The sequence below is a fragment of the Lepidochelys kempii genome, chromosome 13 (genome assembly GCF_965140265.1).
Source record: "Lepidochelys kempii isolate rLepKem1 chromosome 13, rLepKem1.hap2, whole genome shotgun sequence".
NCBI lineage: Eukaryota > Metazoa > Chordata > Testudines > Cheloniidae > Lepidochelys > Lepidochelys kempii.
The window spans coordinates 29,908,136-29,929,077 of NC_133268.1; the positions used below are offsets into that span (position 1 = coordinate 29,908,136).

General features: G+C 41.3%; 1 protein-coding gene across 8 annotated transcripts in view; it reads right to left on the reverse strand.

Annotated features, from left to right (window-relative positions):
* The window catches only part of RBL1 (RB transcriptional corepressor like 1), an 82,373-nt gene that overhangs the window by 50,137 nt on the left and 11,294 nt on the right, over positions 1-20,942 (reverse strand). For 4 of the 8 annotated variants that reach the window (XM_073309947.1, XM_073309950.1, XM_073309945.1 and 1 more), the window contains exons 4-9: positions 10,852-10,913; positions 10,633-10,761; positions 10,384-10,544; positions 8,668-8,717; positions 7,865-8,051; positions 1,621-1,787 (exon numbers count right to left, since the gene is read on the reverse strand). In XM_073309947.1, the coding sequence (XP_073166048.1) occupies positions 1,621-1,787; positions 7,865-8,051; positions 8,668-8,717; positions 10,384-10,544; positions 10,633-10,761; positions 10,852-10,913 (756 nt within the window). Of the gene's footprint in view, positions 1-1,620; positions 1,788-7,864; positions 8,052-8,667; positions 8,718-10,383; positions 10,545-10,632; positions 10,762-10,851; positions 10,914-20,942 lie in introns of those variants that run through there. The other 4 variants (XM_073309946.1, XM_073309948.1, XM_073309949.1 and 1 more) reach the window with 4 other exon arrangements.

Below are 20,942 nucleotides of genomic sequence, written 5' to 3' on the forward strand. Positions count from 1 at the left end.
TTTAATGTAGTAAGTACTAGTGCTTACTATGTTAAAGTGTACTAAGAACTTTTAGTGAGCATCAGCAGGCACAGACCAATTAATCCATAACACATTAGGAATCTCACCCCCATAGTGTGCATTACTCCACTGTGTAGATAAGCCCTGACTAACTCCATTATCATTTTTGTACATGAGGCGTGCTTGATAAAGAATGTGCTTATATAAACTGAATTCTGTTCTCCAGAGCAGTGCACTAGTTCCCCTCTTTAGAAATAATAATGGACTTTTGTTTCTTTTAACCTTACATTACTTCGACTTTTATATTATCTTAAAAGTATTAAATTACTATGTAATACTCTGAGCATCCGGACAGGAAGATTGTGGGAGGATTTTATAAATTATTTTAAATTATGCAAATTGCTACCACACAATTAAGACCAAAACAGATTGGTGTGTTTTTTTGTTTGTTTGTGGTTTTTTTTTTTTTTTATGCGGGGAGAAAGGAGGAAAGAAGAAGAAACCTATTGATTCAAATAAAAAAAAAAGAGGAAATGGATGGAAAGTAATGCTAGTCAGAGTATAACACCTCAGTACTTTGATATTCATATAATATTTGCACCAGAGATAACTTGGGCTACCAATAATTTACCTTTCAGTAGCCCAATCTATTAAGATACAACTAGAATGTTCCCCTAGACCAGTGGTGGGCAAACTATGGCCCGTGGGCCGGATCCAGGATGTGGTGCCAGCCGCTTCTGGGAGTGGCGCGAAGCCTGCAATCGCTACCCCCGTGGCACTGTGGGTCCCGCGCTGCTCCCAGAAGCGGCTGGTACCACGTCCCTGCGGCCCCTGGGGGAGGAGGGGGCAGAGGGCTTCAGGCACTTCCCTCGCCTGCATGGACTGCACCCCGCTGCTCCCACTGGCCGGGAACGGGGAAACGCGGCCAATGGAAGCTTCGGGGGAGGTACCCGCAGGCGAGGACAGCGCACGGAGCCCTCTGCCTCCCCTCCCCCAGGGGCCGCAGGGACGTGGTGTCGTCCGCTTCTGGGAGTGGCGCGGGACCAGGGCAGGCAGGGAGCCCACCTTAGCCCTGCTGCATGCCGTTGCCACCCCGGAGCCACTCAAGATAAGTGGCGCCAGACTGGAGCCCGCACCCTGAACCCCCTGCTGCACCCCACATACCTCCTGCACCCCAAACCCCTGCCTGGAGCCTCCTCCTGCACCCAACCCCCTCCCTGATCCCCCTCCTGCACTCTGCACCCCTCCCTGCACCCCAACACCTGCCCTGAGCCCCCTCCCACACTCTGTGTCAATAAAAAGCAGGTGCACAAATTATGTTTAGCTGATGAGTAAAAAAAATTTGGCCCTATTAATCTAACAGTAAGTAATGAAGTTTTTTTAAAAGCCATACTTTTCCAGAAGCACAGATTCATTAAGAAATAAAAGCTTTAGGTCCTCACAATAAGGTCTTTCAAATGGAAACACTAAGAAGACGGATTTTTTTTTTTCCCCAGCAACCCTCATAAAACCCTTTAAAGAGACTTGAGCATGGAGCAAAAATGTAGTAGCCTAACAAAACCAAGTCTGAAGAGAGGGGTCACCTTTTGTAATGAAAGTAGGGGTTAGTGACATGCTTACTCAAAGATAGCTATAAGCTGTTCACTTGGCGCATTTTTCAACCCAGCCACAATGCTCTGTAAACGGCTCACACTTTGTGTTGCTGAAGCAACAGGAGTGATTACTGCTTCCTTCTCTCTCAGGTATCTCCTTCCTGTCAGTGGTGTAGAAGGTGCAAATGATCTTTTCTGTCAAGTAAGATAGAAAATAAGTTAATCATCAAAAATTATGTTTCTACAGATGTTCTGAGACATGAACTACAAAGTCATTCCCAAAACTCACAGCTACACCACAAACCACAGAGAAAATGAGTATACCGTCACTACCACAAAATGGCTGAGATTTAAAATAAAGTGTTTTTAAGGGCAAGTTCTATAATAAATTACAAACTTAATAAAATCCCCAAACTAAAAGTCAGAAGTTTAAACAAAGAGAGAAATCAATAAAATACAAGACTTAAACGTCTTAAAAACATAGACAAGAGGTTTAAGATCACTTAAACACTGACAAATGGTAAAGGCAAAAGTACTCCAATGCATAGCCATAACTACCTCATGACACAGAACTACTGTATAATCAACCTCCCCTTTTAATCTTAATATATTTATCCTACATGCTGCAATTACAATTCAGTTCCAAAGCTCTTCTCTGCATGCAACACATTTGGGTTTAAACTATGTATATATTTTACAAAATGTACTAATATTTCAAGCGAAGCAATGATATCCAAAGAAAGCTGAAGCAGTATTTGTAAACATTGAAAGACTATATATAAACAACCAACCTTTTTTGCACTACCCACTTAAAGCCTCTACTCCCCTTTATGGAAAAACACTTCCCCCTAGTCTATCCTTGCCTCACTCCATTATCTACAGACCCCAGTTCACTCCTTAGCACAAAAGTTTCCCATTAAGAAGACTGAGCTTCCTTTAGAAGTGAATTAATGTAATTTTAAGAAACAAACTATTTGATATTAGCATTATTTCGGGACAGATTCCCAGCTGCAATCAAGGAGCATTTGACACAGATGAGGGGGATTCCCCATCCACTTCCAAAGGTGCCCAATTCACTACCAGTCACAGGACTGCTATGTACAAGTCTTCCGGTCCAAGTTAAACCAGCCTGAAGGCTGCTCTAGCCTGCACCACATGCCTGCAACCTCATTATAGCATGCTGTGGTGATTCACAGCTAAAGAAGTCCCACCTATGCCATCTTCCCCACCAGCCACTGAAATGGCACTGAAGCTGCTATACCACCCGAGGATCCCCTTACATGGGAAGAGATGCTCTGGGGGATGGATCCATCTATTTGAAAGCTACTTAATACCAATGGAGTGGCACAAAGTGGCTGGAGCACAATCCTGGACTGTATTGATTATATTTTCCATTTCCACAATTCAAGATATGAATAACATAAGAAAATGTTACTTTTTGTAATATTAAGATGGCTACTTTTCAGAAAAGTTGGAAGGATCAAGGTTAGCCAGAGCCTTCAAAGTCACAATTTATAAGTAAGCAGAAAGCATAAGAAAGGATCTGCTGTGCTATGAAAATTTTAAAGTTCAAAATGGGCAAAATGAGTCAAAATCACTGCACATTCACTCATTAAACGTCAAATATAAAGCCCAATAGCTTTGCACTGTATTGAAGAATGATTTTACAAAACTGATCTGTACCAGTGCTAGCTTCTAGGAACAATTCTTTTTCAGCTGTATCCAACTTATTTTTGAAACTGTCTAAGCAGCATGAAACTAGTAACACTTGTCAACTGTAATTGACGCACCATCCTTCAGAGAGACAAGATGGGTGAGGTAATATCTTTTATTTAACCAACTTCTGTTGGTGATAAAGAGAAGCTTTTGACCACCACACAGCTCCTTCTTCAGGTCTGAGCATCACAGCTAAATGCAAGGTGGAACAGATTGTTTAGCATAAGTAGTTAGCATATATTAAGGCAGAGATTCTCAAACTGGTGGGTGCACCCCCCGAGGGGGGCTGCAAAATGTTTTCTAGGGGGGCAGGTATGAGATGCTCTAGGGAAAAAACAAAAACCCCTTAGTGCACACATTTTACCCACAGCAATTAATAACTAGCAAAGCTGATTCCTCCAGACATATCAAATCCTCAGATGGCGCTGTGCATTTTGACGGATTTCTGTTAAGCTTGCATAGCATTATATAAAGTTGTTGCCATCTGTACATTAAATCTGTTTGCTACAATGTGGTATGCTCATTTAATTGTAAGCATCAACCACAATCACAGTTTTGCTTTTGCTCTTATTACAGTGGATCATTGGCTCATTTGTGCAACAGAAAAAAAATACCCCAACTCAAGTGAAAACCAGAGAAGGCCAAAACTTTTCTGAACTACTTTACTGTACATTAAAAACTAACAATGATCTCATCTGCAGGTACAAGGAGATCTCCAGATAGCTGTCTCAAGCATCTAACCCAAGATGGAATTGCTCTGCTCCAAAAACAGGTGCACCCATCATACTAGTAACAACAGTGTGATGCCAGTAAGCAGTATATCACTAAAAATTTAAATTACTATATACTTAAATGGCTGTTTGAATAACTGCCTTACTGTTTTTAATATTTAGTAAGAGTTGCATGGTGATATTTTTTTAAATCGGTATAGGTACTGTGTAGTGGCGGGGGGAGGAACGTAAACTACTACAGACACAAAGAAGGGGAGCGTGGTCAAATAAGTTTGAGAACCAGTGTATTAAGGGACCATTCAAAGAGGAGTGGCCCCTCTGGAGTCATAGGACAAAAAGAGGGGGTTATTGGTTACAGATTGTTGTAATAAGTAGGGCCCTACCAAATTCACAGTCCATTTTCGTCAATTTTAGTCACAGGATTTTAAAGATTATAAATTATTGCAGCTATTTAAATCTGGTTTCAGAGTAACAGCCGTGTTAGTCTGTATTCGCAAAAAGAAAAGGAGTACTTGTGGCACCTTAGAGACTAACCAATTTATTTGAGCATAAGCTTTCGTGAGCTACAGCTCACTTCATCGGATGCATACTGTGGAAACATGGTCTCTGTGTATATAATGTCTTCTGCAGTTTCCACAGTATGCATCCGATGAAGTGAGCTGTAGCTCACGAAAGCTTATGCTCAAATAAATTGGTTAGTCTCTAAGGTGCCACAAGTACTCCTTTTCTTTTTATTTAAATCTGAAATTTCACGGTGTTGTAATTGTAGTGGTCCTAACCCAAAAAGGAATTGGGGGAGAATGGGGGGGGGGGGTTTGCAAGGTTGTTGTAGGTGGTACTGTTTCTGTTCTTTTATGCACAATTGCTGGTGGTGGTAGTTGGAGAGTGGTGGCTGCTGGCCGGGAGCCCAGCTCTGATGGCAGAGCTCCTGCCAGCAGCAGCGCAGAAGTAAGGATGGCCTGGTGTGGTATTGCCACCCTTACTTCTGTGCTGCTGCCTGCAGAGGTGGGCCCTCAGTCAGCAGCTGCCACTCTCCGGCCACCCAGCTCTGAAGGCAGCAGCACAGAAGTAAGGGTGGCCTGGTATGGTATTGCCACCCTTCTGCGCTGCTGCTGGGGCGCCATTGTCAGAGCTGGATGCCCGGCCAACAGCCGCTGCTCTCTGGCCACCCAGCTCTGAAGGCAGCACAGAAGTAAGGGTGGCAATACCATGGCCCTCCTAAAATAACCTTGTGACACCCCCCCCCTCCCCTGGCAACTCCCTTTTGGGTCGGGGCCCCCAATTTGAGAAATGCTCGTCTCCCCCCATGAAATCTTTGCAGGATTGGGTCCACATCAAGTATGGGTTGTAACTGTTTGATGATACCCCATATAGATTCCAGTGGGATGGTAGGCAACAACTAGGGGTATGTAGTTGGAGGGGGTTTTATTTCTGCATTGAAGCAGGTTCTCTGAGCATTTAGGTGGCCTGTTCCACGATGCGATCTATTTCTATGGCGGAGTGTCCTTGTTTGGTGAAGATAGTTAAGTGTGTAAAGGTGTATACCCCAGACTTTCTCCTTGGAGCATATTCTTTGGTATCTGGCTGTAGATAACAGATTCTTTGGTGTGTTTTGGGTGGCTACTAAATCTATAAAGGTAGGTGTGGTGGGTTTCTTGTATATGTTTCTCTATAGGATTTCACTGCTGGATCTGATTGTGGTTCCCAGGAAGTTGATGCTAGTGTGGAAGTGTCCCAGAGAAAGTTTAATGGATGGTAGTGGTGGTGGAAGTTTTGGTGAAAATCTATGGACAGACGGCTTAAACTCTCTCAAAGGATGGAAATATTCTTGCTGTATCTCAGGTATATCATTGGTTTCACGGTGCATTTTTCCAGAAATTCTTCATGAACAGGTTGGCATATTGGGGAGCCATCCTAATACCCACGGCTGCTCCCATGGTTTGGGCAAAATGTTTGTTGTTGAATGTAAATTGTTATGGGTATGGATGAAAAGGATGAGAGGGTTGTCTATTGTCTTGTAAATATTTGAAGCAGGCAGCTATGCTGTCATTGTGATAGATGTTGGTGTATAGAGAAGTGACATCCGTGGTGGCAAGAATGGTGTTCTGAGGGAGGTTGTTAATGCTGTAATGTTTGTGGAGTAAGTCATTGGTATCCTGGAGAAAGCTGGCCCTTTGTGCAGTGCGTGATTTGAGGATGATTTCTGAGAGTACCAATATTCCTTCAGTTAGAGTGCCTTGGCCAGATATGATGGGTCTGCCTGGGATCCCTTGTTTGTCTATCTTGGGAAGCATGTAGAAGGTCCCTGGGGTGGGTTCATGCTGATGAGTTTGTAGATTTTTCTCTTGGAGTTTTTTGGGAGGGGAGGATTTTGATGATATCCTTAAGTTCCTGGATAAACTTTGGCGTGTGGTTATCCTTGAGTTCCTTATAGTAAGTGGTGTTGGAGAGTTGTTGGTTGGCCTCGTTAACTAAAGTCATCACATTTGAGGACTACAATGCCACCCTTTTTGTCTGCTGGTTTGATCACTATCTTGTGGTTAGATTTCAGTGATTGTATGGCTCTCCTCTCGGCAGTGGAGAGATTATGGTGGATTTGATGTTTGTTAAGGATTTTATCATCAATTTTTTTCCTGAAGCAATCAATGTAATGATCAAGAGTGTGGGTTCATCTGCTCTGTGATGTCTAGTCAGAAGATTCTTTTTTCTTGTGATTTTCGGTGGAAATGTGGTAACTGTGAGTGGTGTCGTCACTGTTGTGGAAGAACTCTGATGCAGAAATGGTGGAACAACTCGTCTAGTTCTCCATGTTAGGATGGTATCCAGTACTGTGGTGGGGCAGAAGTTCAGTCCCTTAGAGAGTATAGATAATTCAGTGAGGGGTAGGCTTTACAAATTGATGATATTTGGGTGTCGTATAGTGTCCATGTGGTGGGCACTGGTGCCATGGTTTCTCCCACAGATGGTGTTCTGTGGGTTGAATGGTCTCTTAGAATATGTACTTACTACTTATGCTAAACAAACAATCTGTTCCATTTTGCATTTAGCTGTAACTCTCAGAATACCTTTCCCAGACCTGAAGAAGAGCTCTGTGTGGCTTGAAAGCTTCTCTCTGACTAACAGAAGTTGGTCCAATAAACGATATTACTTCACCCACCTTGTGTCTCTAATATCCTGGGACTGACATGGTTACGACTACCCAGTATACCCCATCTTTCTGACAGCTAATTCTTATTTTTCCCCTTAGTTTTTCTTTTAAAGTGACCACGGAAAATATTTTTCCCATGCTCATATCAAACACCAGTTTAAGATAATGAGAAATAAATAGATTTATGCCGCTGGCTTAATTTTTGCAGTTCACCCAGCATGGACAATGAAACTAGACAGATGAAGGGCACTTTGTTTCTAGTGTGTTTTGATTTCTGTTTTTCACAAAATAGCAAAATGTGTTGGGGTTAACTGCCTTGGAGAACGGTTAATTTTTTTTTTAATCAAAACTTTTTAAGATTTCATAATACTCTTATTTGGTTGTACCGGCTTAAAAAAAACCCCAGATACAAAGCCTATATTTTCAGACTAATCTCCTTAAAACACATTTTTTAATGCCGAAGTATATTACTTCACATGACAAAGCATCCTGTGAAGACTGAGTTCCTATTTCCAGATATTTGAAGTATTATCATCTACTGAAGCACAGAGAAAGAGATATAATGAACAATATTCTTGGGTTACATGTAAAATGTATTTTCCCCAATTTCTGACAAACAGTGGGCATTGAAACCTGCATATGTAAATAATAAGAGTGAAACAGACAGGTTACATTACCTTTTCAAAATGCTGCTGAAGATGACACTCCACATGAGCTCTTGTTGTTGTTTTCCCCATTGGCACGTCAGCAGCAAACTTTCGGGGAGTTCCAATTTCTTCTTCTGCATCTGCTCCTAAGAAAACCCTCTCATCAAAGTCACCCACTGATAAAACATACTCTTCATACTCCTTATTCAATGCTTTGCTGGAAAAGAAGCCATACTGCATTTATTAAGGGTTCAGCTGTTAAAGAAGCCAGATAAACTAGCCAATGGAATTAGTCTATACAGTTGAAAACAATGAATAGTCAAAACATTTATTAATTTTAGTAATAGCACTCCCTGTGATTGGAACCTAACCAATATCAGTAATAGTGCACATGCTAACAAATGCCTTGACTCCCTTTTTCTAACACCATATCCTAATGGTTCTCAACCTATTTACCATTATGGGCCACATATGCAGTTCTCTGTGTGTTATGTGGGCTGCACCCACACAATATATATACTACCTGTATGGCCCTGAGGATGTCACATGGGCTGCAGCTATGTGCTGATTGGGCCATAAGTGAACCATGGGCCACGGGTTGAGAACCACTGCCCTATTCTGATTCCCTTGGGCTCACTGCAGGGCCTGGTCTCCCTGACCTCTCTTGCTGCTGGTGACCCTCCAAGACTTGGTTTCCAGTAAGTATTGAAGGAAGTGAGTTAAACTCTGCTCCCACTGGAAAATGAAACAGCCGTGGAGCAGAGCTGAGATGTTTCTTGCATGTATAAATGGCTTAACGTTATCATTGCTTAAGAGCATCATCCAGCACTTACTTGTTATCTGCAAAGCTGCAAAAATCCAAGAGGCAGTCTCCTTTTAAAATCTGGAAACAAGACAGTTGAAAAATAAGATTATATGTAATACAATTTTTAAAAGGTAGTAAATCCAAAACCTGTTCAATTCCAGAAGAGTGGATGCATGATAGTTTAATTGTAATGCAGATGACTAGGATCAAAATCATTCTCTGGATTTTTGCTGCACAAGACCAGTGAGGATGAATTTGTTGTACAGATGACATCTCAGCAGTATAAGCCTCCTCACTCTGACAATGTTTTGCTATATCCTAGCCAGAGAACTATGCTACCGACTATCCCCATAGGTAGTCTATAAAATTGCTTTATAACATAGTTCTCACATAATTCTCAGTCAGAAAATTCCTGTCCACACTTATCACAATGCTAGAATTCTGCTGGTATATTTAAACAGTGCTCTCACTAGCACTGGTCTGGTCCCAGTATAGACAGGGCCTTAGCCAGTCCACATAATGGAATCAAGAGGAGAAGGCAGGAGTTCTCTGCTAGCGTATAACTGGGGAAACCAAACAACAACAAAAACCCCACAACCCTAACTAATCTCTCTCCTTCACAGAAGAAAAATGTTTAAACAAAAATACCCACTTCTGCCAAAATGCCCAACTACCAAAACCTGTGCCAATCACTGTGTCCATTTGTTTCTATTTTACATCCCCACTTGCACTCCTTTGTTTATGTGTAAGGATCATTTCTTTATATGGATGCTACCATTATAAGCACATAAAAATGGCCATACTGGATCAGATCAAAGGTCCATCTAGTCCAGTATCCTGTTTTCTGATAGTAGCCAATGCCAGGTGCTTCAGAGGAAATGAGTAGAATAGGTAATCATCAAGTGATCCACCCCATCGCCCATTCCCAGCTTCTGGCGAACAGAGGCTCAAGACACCATCCCTGCTCATCCTGGCTAATAGCCACTGATACAGAAATTCATGGAGGATAGGTGTAGTTCTTTTTTGAACCCTGTTGTAGTCTTGGCCTTCACAACATCCTCTGGCAAAGAGTTCTACAGGTTGACTGTGCGATGTGTGAATACTTTCTTTTGTTTGTTTTAAACCTGTTCCCTATTCATTTCATTTGGTGACCCCTAGTTCTTGTGTTATGAGAAGGAGTAAATAACATTTCCTTATTTACTTTCTCCACACCAGTCATGATTTTATAGACGTCTGTCAGATCCCCCTTAGTCGTATCTTTTCCAGGCTGAAAAGTCCAGTCTTATTAATCTCTCCTCACATGGAAGCCGTTCCATACCCCTAATCATTTTTGTTGCCCTTTTTTCTGAATCTTTTCCAATATATCTTTTTTGAGATGGACTGACCACATCTACACGCAGTATTCAAGATGTGGACATACCATGGATTTATATAGAGGTAATATGACATTTTCTGTCTTATTATCTATCTATTTCTTAATGAGTCCCAACATTCTGTTAACTTTTCTGACTGCTGCTGCACATTGAGTGGATATTTTCAGAGAACTATCCACAATGACTCCAAGATCTTTCTTGAGTGGCAACAGCTAATTTAGACCCCATCATTTTATATGTATAATTGAGATTATGTTTTCCAATGTGCATTACTTTGCATTTATTACCACTGAATTTCATCTGCCATTTTGTTGCTCGATCACCCAGTTTTATGCTACCATTTTATAAACTCTTAAGTTATTAGTAAGTACCTTCCTATCAAAGAGCTTTGAAATGTATGGTTTAAAGTAGTGTTCCTTTATTCCTTTGGCTTCTACCATAAGTCCATCATGTAGTTCACAAAGTGTGGCAATGATGCAAGGAGGCTCTTCAGAGGCCTTGACTTCAGCAGTGTGAAAGTCTGCTGGTAAACCTGGAAAAAACAAAAAGGTCAGCTATCAATTATATTTCAAAAAGAACAAACAAGAAAAAATGTCTTTCAAATGCAAACACTAACATACCTTTGAATGATGGATTTAGCAACTCTCTCCTATCTGGGTACAAAAGGGCATTTGCAAAAATCAGGTCCAAGCAGCACAGAAGCAAATGATAGGAATTTACTAAATCATCTCCAATCATACGAAAATTACCTTTAAAAGACAGCAAATCACATCAAATAAAACCACAAAGTTAATCACTCAAAATGTGTACAATGCAGGCAGCTAATGAAAACAGCTTACCCTTGGTGTAAACAAAGAGCGTCCAGCAGAAGTTGAACAATTCTTTAACACTGCACTTTCTTCTACCAGAAAAAAAAACAAGAACAAAAAAAAAAAAACAGGAGAAAAGGTAAGACTTCAATCCCATAATACGGTGCCTTACTTGTTTGTTTTATGGCTAGAGTGCCATTATTTCCTCATGTAAAAAATATGGTCAGAACCTAAATTCCCTCTAAGCTGCGAGGCCGCACAGCAGCCTATTAAGCACCGCGCAGGCACTCAGGGCTCTGGCAGGGAGAGATGCCTCTCCCCGCTGGCGCCCATCCCAGCCCCGGACCTGCCGCGGCCAGGGGAGAGGCACCCCACCCCTGCCGCGGCCCGGACCTGCCACGGCTGGGGGAGAGGCGCCTATCCAATGGCCCCAACCTTGGAGCTTCACAGTGGGGAGAGGCACCTCTCTGCCCCAGCTCAGGTGCAGCTATGGGGAGAGAGAGAGCTGGAGGAGTCCTCTCTCCCCACCATAGCCCCAGGGCACCCCAAACCCTGCATTCCCTTCTTCACCCCAGAGCCTGCACCCACAGCTGGAGCCCTCACCCCCCCATACCTCAATGCTCTGCCCCAGCTCTGAGCCCCTCATCCCTGGCCCCACCCCACAGCCTGCACCCACACATATCACAACCTCTGTCCCAGCCCTGAACCCCTCCCACACTCCAAACCTTTTGGCCCCACCCCCACCACATGAATTTTGTTATGTGCACCAATATGGAGGTGACGTGTGACACATCACCTCCATATTGGTGCACATAACAAAATTCATTCTGATGTGTGTGGGAAAAATTAGAGGGAACACTGGTCAGAACGACTTCTTGACTATTTTGCTTGACGTTGAAATGCAAATTAATTAGGCCTGTTGATTAATCGCAGTTAACTTACACGATTAACTCAAAAAATTGTGATTAAAAAAATTAATCATGATTAATCGCACTGTTAAACAATAGAATACCAATTGCAATTATTTTGGGATTTTTTTCTATATTTTCAAACATATTGATTTCTATTACAACACAGAATACAAAGTGTATGGTGCTCACTTTATTTTTTTTATTTTTGATTACAAACATTTGCACTGTAAAAATAAGAAATCGCATGTTTCAATTCCCCTCATACAAGTACTGTAATGCAAGCTCTTGATTGTGACAGCGTAACTTACAAATGTCAATTTTTTGTTACATAACTGCATTCAAAATTAAAACAATGTAAAACTTTAGAGCCTGCAAATCCACTCAGTCCTACTTCAGCCAATTGCTCAAACAAGTTTGGTTACAATTTTCAGGAGATATTGCTGCCTGCTTCTTATTTACAATGTCACCTGAAAGAGAGACCAGGCGTTTGCATAGCACTTTTGCAGCTGGCATTGCAAAGTATTTACATGCCACATATGCTAAACATTTGTATGCCCCTTCATGCTTTGGTCACCATTCCAATGGACATGCTTCCATGCTAATGATACTCCAAAAAAAAAAAAAAAAAAAAAGTTAATTAAATTTGTGACTGAACTCCTTGAGGGAGAATTATGTCTCCTCTTCTGTTTTATATAGCAGTCTCAGATGATGACCCAGCACATGTTCATTTTAAGAACACTTTCACAGCAGATTTGACAAAACGCAAAGAAGGTACCGGTGTGAGATTAGTAAAAACAGCTACAGCACTTGACCCAAGGTTTAAGAATCGTCCAAAATCTGAGAGGGACAAGGTGTGGAGCATGCTTTTAGAAGTCTTAAAAGAGCAACACTTGGATGCAGAAACTACAGAACCTGAACCACCAAAAAAGAAAATCAATCTTCTGCTGGTGGCATCTGACTCAGATGATGAAAATGAACATGCGTTGGTCCGCTCTGCTTTGGATTGTTATCGAGCAGAACCCGTCATTATTATGGATGCATGTCCTCTGGAATGGTGGTTGAACCATGAAGGGACAAATGAGTATTTAGCACACCTGGCATGTAAATATCCTGCAACGCTGGCTACAGCAGTGCCATGCGAACACCTGTTCTCACTTTCAGGTGACATTGTAAACAAGAAGTGGGCAGTATTATCTCCTGAAAATTGTAACCAAATTTGTTTGAGCAATTGGCTGAAGTAGGACTCAGTGGATCTGTAGGATCTAAAGTTTTACATTGTTTTATTTTTGAATGCAGTTATTTTTTGTAGATAGTTCTACTTGTATTAGGTGAATTGAAAAATACTATTTTGTTTTTTATGGTGCAAATATTTGTAATAAAAATATAGTGAGCATGTACACTTTGTATTCTGCGTTGCAACTGAAATGGATATATTTGAAAATGTAGAAAATATCCAAAAATATTTAAATAAATGGTATTTTATTATTGTTTAATCGTGTGATTAATTTTTTTGATCGCTTGACAGCCCTAAAATTAATGAAAGTCAAAATTACACAAGTTATGTGATCAACACCTCCCTGGTCCACAATCTCTCTAATCCGGCACAGGACAACATTCTGCGACCCCACAAACTCTTCCTAATTCTTCTTTTGGATCTTCTGACCCCCTCCTCGATCAGATGAGCTCCTGTTCTGCTATGATTAAGGCTACATTTATGTCAGAGGTCATGGAAGTCACTTCCAGAGACCTCCATGACATTCTCTGCTTCAGCCCCAGGGGCTTTGGGACCCTGGAGCCAGCAGCCAGTGGGGCCCTGGCAGGGTTCCAGCTACAGAAGACAGGGGGCTCTCTGAAAGGTTCCAGTGACAGGTGACGGACTCCTGAGGGGGCCCTCCTCAGGGTTCCAGCTACGGATGACAGCCTTGGTTTGGGGGGGGGGGGGGTAACAGGACAGGATGCCTTGGGCAAGTGGCTCAGGGTGTCCCATTTTCTCTTTGGGAAATATGGTCACCCTGCAGCTCCCAGCTGTCATGGGTGGAGGGGGACCCCCCTGCAGCATCCAGCTGCCGTGGGCTGACGGGGTACCCCACAGCTCCTAGTCACCACGGTGGCGGGGGAAAACCATGAAGCCGCAGCAGCAAGTCATAGACAGGTCACAGCTTCCTTGAATTTTTGTTTATTGCCAGTGACCTGTCTGTGATGTTTACAAAAATAACCATGACAAAATCTTAGCCTTAGCTATGATACCCTAACATGCATCATGATGCTGATGTCACAACTGTGTCAGAACTCTCCTGGAATTGGTCCACAGTGGGACAACTAAGGGAATTTTAATTATATCAACTGTTTTTCTACGTGTTTTAATGCCTTAAAGTATTAAATATAGTTAAGCAACCTCACCATCAAAAAATATGAAGAGAAAAAAGTAAAACACAGAAGAATGGTTCAATGATATTAGGGGTTGAAGTAATTCAGATCCAGGGAATGGAAAGAACTACTAGGAAAGGTACTTATGAAGACTGCTATATTCTACACAAAAGAAAGTCTCTGGTTATGAAGGTTGTCTCCTCACTGTAAATCTATTAGGGGTCAACTGTCCATTCAGTGCACACGTGTAAACCTCACTAACAATAAGGAGATTTTGGTCACTGGAGAAAGCAGCAGGGGAAGTAAGGATAGCAGAATAAAAAAATAAGTGTGAAATTTTTTCATTCATTTTAATGAAGTGTTAATATCAAAAGTTATTTGTAATCACATATTACTCACAAATCAAAATTGCATCTTTAAGGATCTATACTATGTAAATACCTACTTCTAGGGCAGGGGTGGGCAAACTTTTTGGCCTGAGGGCCACATCTGGGTATAGGAATTGTATGGTGAGCCAAGAATGCTCACAAAATTGTGGTTGGGGTGCGGGCTCTGGGGTGGGGCCAGAAATGAGGAGTTCAGGGTTCATCGCTTGACAGCTCTAAAATTAATGAAAGTCAAAATTACACAAATTATGTGATGAACACTTCCCTCCACGCCTCCCGCCATGCAGGAGGTGGCTCCGGGCTGGGGCAGGGGGAGTGCACTTGCGGTGGGGGCAGTGTGTGGAGTGGAGCCCCCGGCTGCCCCTATGCCTAGGAGCTGCGGGGTGGTGGGGGAGAGACATGCCTCTGCTTCTGGGAGCCACACGGCACAGCCCCCAACCTTGCTCCCTGGTGAAGCGCCGGAGCAGGGCAAGCCCCAAACCTAGCTCCCCAGTGGGAGCTCAAGGGCCGGACTAAAACAGCTGGCAGGCCGGATGTAGCCTGCAGTTTGCCCACCCCTGCTCTAGGGGAACACAAGTAGCTGTTTAAAGGTGACCTGAACTTGCAAAGAAAAAATAATGAATTTATAACTTTTATATTTAATAACGTTATTCTTTTCTGCATTAGAAGTTCAGATTTTGTCTATCCTGGAACTTTATAGACAAACTAATAGCATTCTCAGATGGAATAAGACTGAAAGTGAGAAAATGATTGTCAAGGTTCCTCCCCCATTCTGAACTCTAGGATACAGATGTGGGGACCTGCATGAAAACCTCCTAAGCTTACTTTTACCAGCTTAGGTTAAAACTTCCCCAAGGTACAAATTAATTTTATCCTTTGTCCTTGGAATATCCACTGCCACCACCAAACTCTAATTGGGTTTACTGGGAAACATAGTTTGGACACGTCTTTCCCCCCAAAATCCTCCCAACCCTTGCACCCCACTTCCTGGGAAAGGTTTGGTAAAAATCCTCACCAATTTGCATAGGTGATCACAGATCCAAACCCTTGGATCTGAGAACAATAAAAAGCATTCAGTTTTCTTATAAGACGACTTTTAATAGAAATAGAAGTAAGCAGAAGTAAAGGAATCACCTCTGTAAAATCAGGATGGTAGATACCTTACAGGGTAATTAGATTCAAAACACAGAGAATCCCTCTAGGCAAAACCTTAGGTTACAAAAAAGACACACAGACAGAAATAGTCATTCTATTCAGCACAATTCTTTTCTCAGCAATTTAAAGAAATCATAATCTAACACATACCTAGCTAGATTACTTACTAAAAGTTCTAAGACTCCATTCCTGGTCTATCCCCGGCAAAAGCTGCATACCAACAGACCCAGACCCTTTGTTTCTCTCCCTCCTCCCAGCTTTTGAAAGTATCTTGTCTCCTCATTGGTCATTTTGGTTAGGTGCCAGCGAGGTTACCTTTAGCTTCTTAACCCTTTACAGGTGAGAGGATTTTTCCTCTGGCCAGGAGGGATTTTAAAGGGGTTTACCCTTCCCTTTATATTTATGACAATGATAGAGGGGAAAGGATTTTTAGCCAGGTTGATTAGAACTCTTGTTTTTTGTTTACACCAATTTCACAGCTACAACTAACACCTTTGAGAGAAAAAGTCAGCTGAATTCAATTACTCCTGGGGGAATACTGCGCCACTGCACACAAAATTAACAAGCTGTGCATATTTTTCATTTTTTGCATAGAAAAAAAGTTTCTTCCAGAGAGTTGCTTCAGTTCTGCCTTTTCCCCCACCGAGGGCACTATGGCACTAGAACAGAGCAGCAGCTCCCAGCCAGCTAGGAAAGAGAAAGAGCCTGCCTTCTTCACAGTGCCTGTTGGGCCAGATCAGGAGACAGGGGACATAGGGAGACTGCATGGGATTGCTGTGGGGGTCAGACAGTGGCTCGTAAGGGCTAGTAGGGGAGGACAGCCTGGGGCAGGGAAATGGGAATTGAAGTGCAGGGCTACAGGGGGGAGGGAGGTGCAGGGCCACCTGGAGACAGGGGGATATCTGAATGGAGGTACAGACACATGGGGACAGGGGGAGTGGGTGTCTGAAGGGGGGCGGAAGGACAGGTCGACAGAGGGTGCAAGGACACATGGGGATGGGGCCACATGTGCCTGACTGTATGGAAGAGGCTAGGGGTCGGCCAGAGTATGCATGGTGGAAACTCCCTAACAATCCCTTCCCATCACCCCAAAAAAACCTGTTCCATACTTTTCCCCAACCCTCCAAGTTCACGTCCAGGCTCCTTCCCAGCAATTACTTCCCTCTCCCTCAGCTACCCCTAACTCCCCCAGTCTTTGCACTACCTCTGAGGGGTGTGGGAAACATGGTTCTGTAGTGTACTTTAAATGAATTACTACTCAGCATTCTGTATTAAAAATGAATTACTCCAAATTCTGTATTAATATACCTAGTAAGGAATCTATTTGTCAAAAAACATTTCCTGAATCTTTTTGGTTGTCTGTATTGTTACAGACATACTTGCTGACAGGTACTTTGAAATAAATGACCAAAAATAATTGAAACTGGTGTGATTATATTGGGTTATTTTGACAAATAAAATATACAGAATTTTGCAGAATTTTAAAATATAGTGCGCAGAATTTTTAACTTTTTAGAGCAGAATTCCCCACAGAATATTCAATTCCCCCTTTAATTAAGATAACAGAAGCTTTCCAACAGATACATGCAGGGTGGATTTGATTTAAATCACTACTCAGGAAGACTCTATTTAATCATGGTTTTCTACAAAAACGTGCATTCTTGTTGGCTGTTATAAGCCTAATACGTATTCTTCACAACTCAGAGATAGATGTAGGTTTCATTTTTAGAAGGTACACACTATACATTTTTAAACAGTGATTTATTTTGAAAACTTTTCATATTAGTTTTACAGCTATATCTGAAAATGAATGATTGTTTGGTTATTTCGTTTACTAAAGGTAACTGAAGCAGATATTTATGAAGTCATTGGGAGGTGTACAATCTCCAGTTCAACAGGTTAATCATTAATATTTGGACGATTTTCTTGCTATGCTAAATTAGGAGGAGATCACCACCAGACAGACATTTAAGTTGTTTTATTTAACTAAAACAACATCATGTATTCTGGATTTTTTTCTTCAACAGCAAACACATAATATTTTAACAAAAGAGCATATGTCCCTCACTTCTCACATTTATCTCCAAACTTCTTCTCCTTGTCCAGATCTATTCCGCCCCCAACCATCTTCTATTCATTAAACCTTTTGAAAATTTGCACTTTTAGAGAGAGGTAAGGGATTGACTCTGTGTACACCAATTTGCAGAGGGACAGTAGAGTTGAGGTCTGTTATTTCTCACCTCTATATATTATTTAAAAACATTTTTGCTGTTAACAAGTACGTTACTTCTGGAGACACAAATCCACAGTTTGAGAACTGCAAAACTAAACATCTCTGATGGTATCTTCTAGACTGAGCACTGAGTCCCATTGGGTAGATAGAAAGGTTAACCTAAATAATCTATACAGAAGCCCCTGAAACCCCATAAAATTGGGTCCCTAATCCATGAACTATTGGAACTCATTTACAAAACTTTTCTTAAAAATTACATGAATATATTGTCTCTTTCTATAGAATTAGAATTTCTCATCCCTATTCCATGATATGATACCTTTGAGCTATAGTGTATATTAATTAAAACTTATAAAAAAAATCCTATTTAAATTTAAATTTTTTTAAAATCATTGATTTTTATCCACCCTGGATATGAGAGGACTCCCAACTCTCTCTCTCTCTCAAAAAACATCAAACAAAAAAACCCCACCAGAAAGAAACAAAAAACCCCCGACAGACTTGATCTCTCATATTTCTCATGTAAGACAATCAGAAAACTTTTTTTTAAAATGAATATTTTTTTGGACATCAGAAAGAAGCACACAAACCCAATTAAAAAAAGAACTATGTAGGATACTTGACAATGCATAACATTACGCACCCATTCAGAAAAGTAAAACAATATTGTAGCCTTCTGAACCTAAAGGAATCATTTCAGGAAAACTAATTACAAGAGCTAGTATCTGAACAGGACACTGAGGCCAATACCCCTACTCTTGAAAGAAGTGCTATAGGATTTTTGTTGAACACAAGTAATCAGAAATTTAGCTTGAGGTTTCATTTGAAGAACAGTATCTTCAGCATCACAGCAGGTGCTTAATGCTCACCCAAACAGGGGCACTAGTGCTAGCCAAAGTCCTGATATCTTGCAACCAATTGCATGCAGGATGACCAGGCACTTATGCAGAGCCCCACTGACATCAATGGAACTCCACAGGGGCATACATGCAACTAAGTGCATCTCATTGCAGAACTGAACCCAAAAGTGACATCTATCAAGTTAACACCTTTTCCTGATTTTCAAAGTATAAATCATGGCCTTACCGTTGCTTAAACAGAAGTTTTCAGTAGGGCTGTCAAGCGATTAAAAAAAATTTATAGCAATTAATCACACTGTTAAACAATAGAATACCATTTATTTAAATGTTTTTGGATGTTTACTACATTTTCAAATATATTTATTTTAATTACAACACAGAACACAAAGTGTACAGTGCCCACTTTATATTTATTTTTGATTATATACATTTGCACTGTAAAAAACAAAAGAAATAGTATTTTCAATTCACTTAATATAATAAGTACTGTAGTGCAATCTCTTTATCATGAAAGTTGAACTTACAAATGTCAAATTACGTACAAAAAAAACTGCATTCAAAAATAAAACAATATAAAACTTTAGAGCCTAAAAGTCCACTCAGTCCAATCGCTCAGACAAGCAAGTTTAGTTACATTTGCAGGAGATAATGCTGTTCGCTTCTTGTTTACAATGTCACCTGAGAGTGAGAACAGGCGTTCGCATTGCACTGTTGGAACCGTAACAACACTGCCTCTGGCAGGACACAACTGAGAATATCAATTCAGGATTGCTTAGAGCAGGGCAGTTACAGACAAAGCCTGGGTTTCCTTTACTATTAAGGCACACCAAACCAACCAAACACAGAAGACCTTGGTTTTACCCCACTGGCTAACCAGAAGTCATACAAGCAATTTCCCTTAGATACTCCAGTTCCCTTGTATCACCACCAGCACCGCTTCTTATGGGGATGAATGGTTATGAAAACCAATACCCCAGTAAAAGAAAAAAGGTTCTCCCGATCCCAAAGGACCAAGTCCCAGACCCAAGTCAGATCTTACCCACAAATCACGCTGTTGCCAATCCTTTAGAATCTAAAATCTAAAGGTTTATCCATAAAAAGAAATATAGATGAGAGTTAGAATTGGTTAAATGGAATCAAATACATACAACAATTGCAAAGTTCTTAGTTCAGGCTTGATGGGATTACTGCTCAATTAAACTGATCAAGTCTCTGGAATACAAACATCCCAGCTTGGATGGGTCTGTCAGTCCTTTGTTTGGAGCTTCAGTTTCAAGTGAAGTTCCTTCAGAATTAAGAAGCAGGAATGAAGACAAAATGGAGGGGTTTCCAGGGCCTTTTATATCCTCAGCCATGTGGAAGAAAACCCCTTTTTTCTCCTGTGCAAAATCACAGCAACAAGATGGAGTTTGTAGTCACCTGGGCACATCACATGTCCATGAATGATTCAGGTTTTTGCAGACCGATGCCATTGTTTACATGTTAGTTTGAACGCTCCCAGGAAAGCTCAGATGTGGATTGGTGTCTCCCAAAGTCCATGGTCAGTTAAGTGTTTCGTGATTGGGAACTTACTGAGAATAGTCCTTTCCCAAGAAGCTGACCAAATGCTTTACTGGGGCTACTTAGAATCAAACACATTGAGATACAAGTACATAGCCAATATTCATAACTTCAAATATAAAAATGATACACACATACAGACAGCATAATCATAACCAGCAAACTACAACCTTTCCATAGACACCCCCTTGACCTCCTCTGCACAATATTTGCTGCAAATATATAACAGTGCTTGCAACAATGATCTATACAGTCACAGTTCTTGTCAATAACATCACACCGGCGTTGCAAGATATTTACGTGCCAGATGTGCTAACCACTATTCCAGAGGATATGCATGCATACTGATGACAGGTTCTGCTTGAAAACAATCCAAAGCAGAGCGGACTGATGTATGTTAATTTTCATCATCTGAGTCAGATGCCACCAGCAGAAGGTTGATTTTCTTTTTTGGTGGTTTGGGTTCTGTAGTTTCCGCATCCAAGTGTTGCTCTTTTAAGACTTCTAAAAGCATGCTCCACATCTCGTTCCTGTCAGATTTTGGACAGCACTTCAGATTCTTAAACCTTCAGTCGAGTACTGTAGCTATCTTTAGAAATCTCACATTGGTACCTTCTTTGCATTTTTTCAAATCTGCAGTGACAGTGTT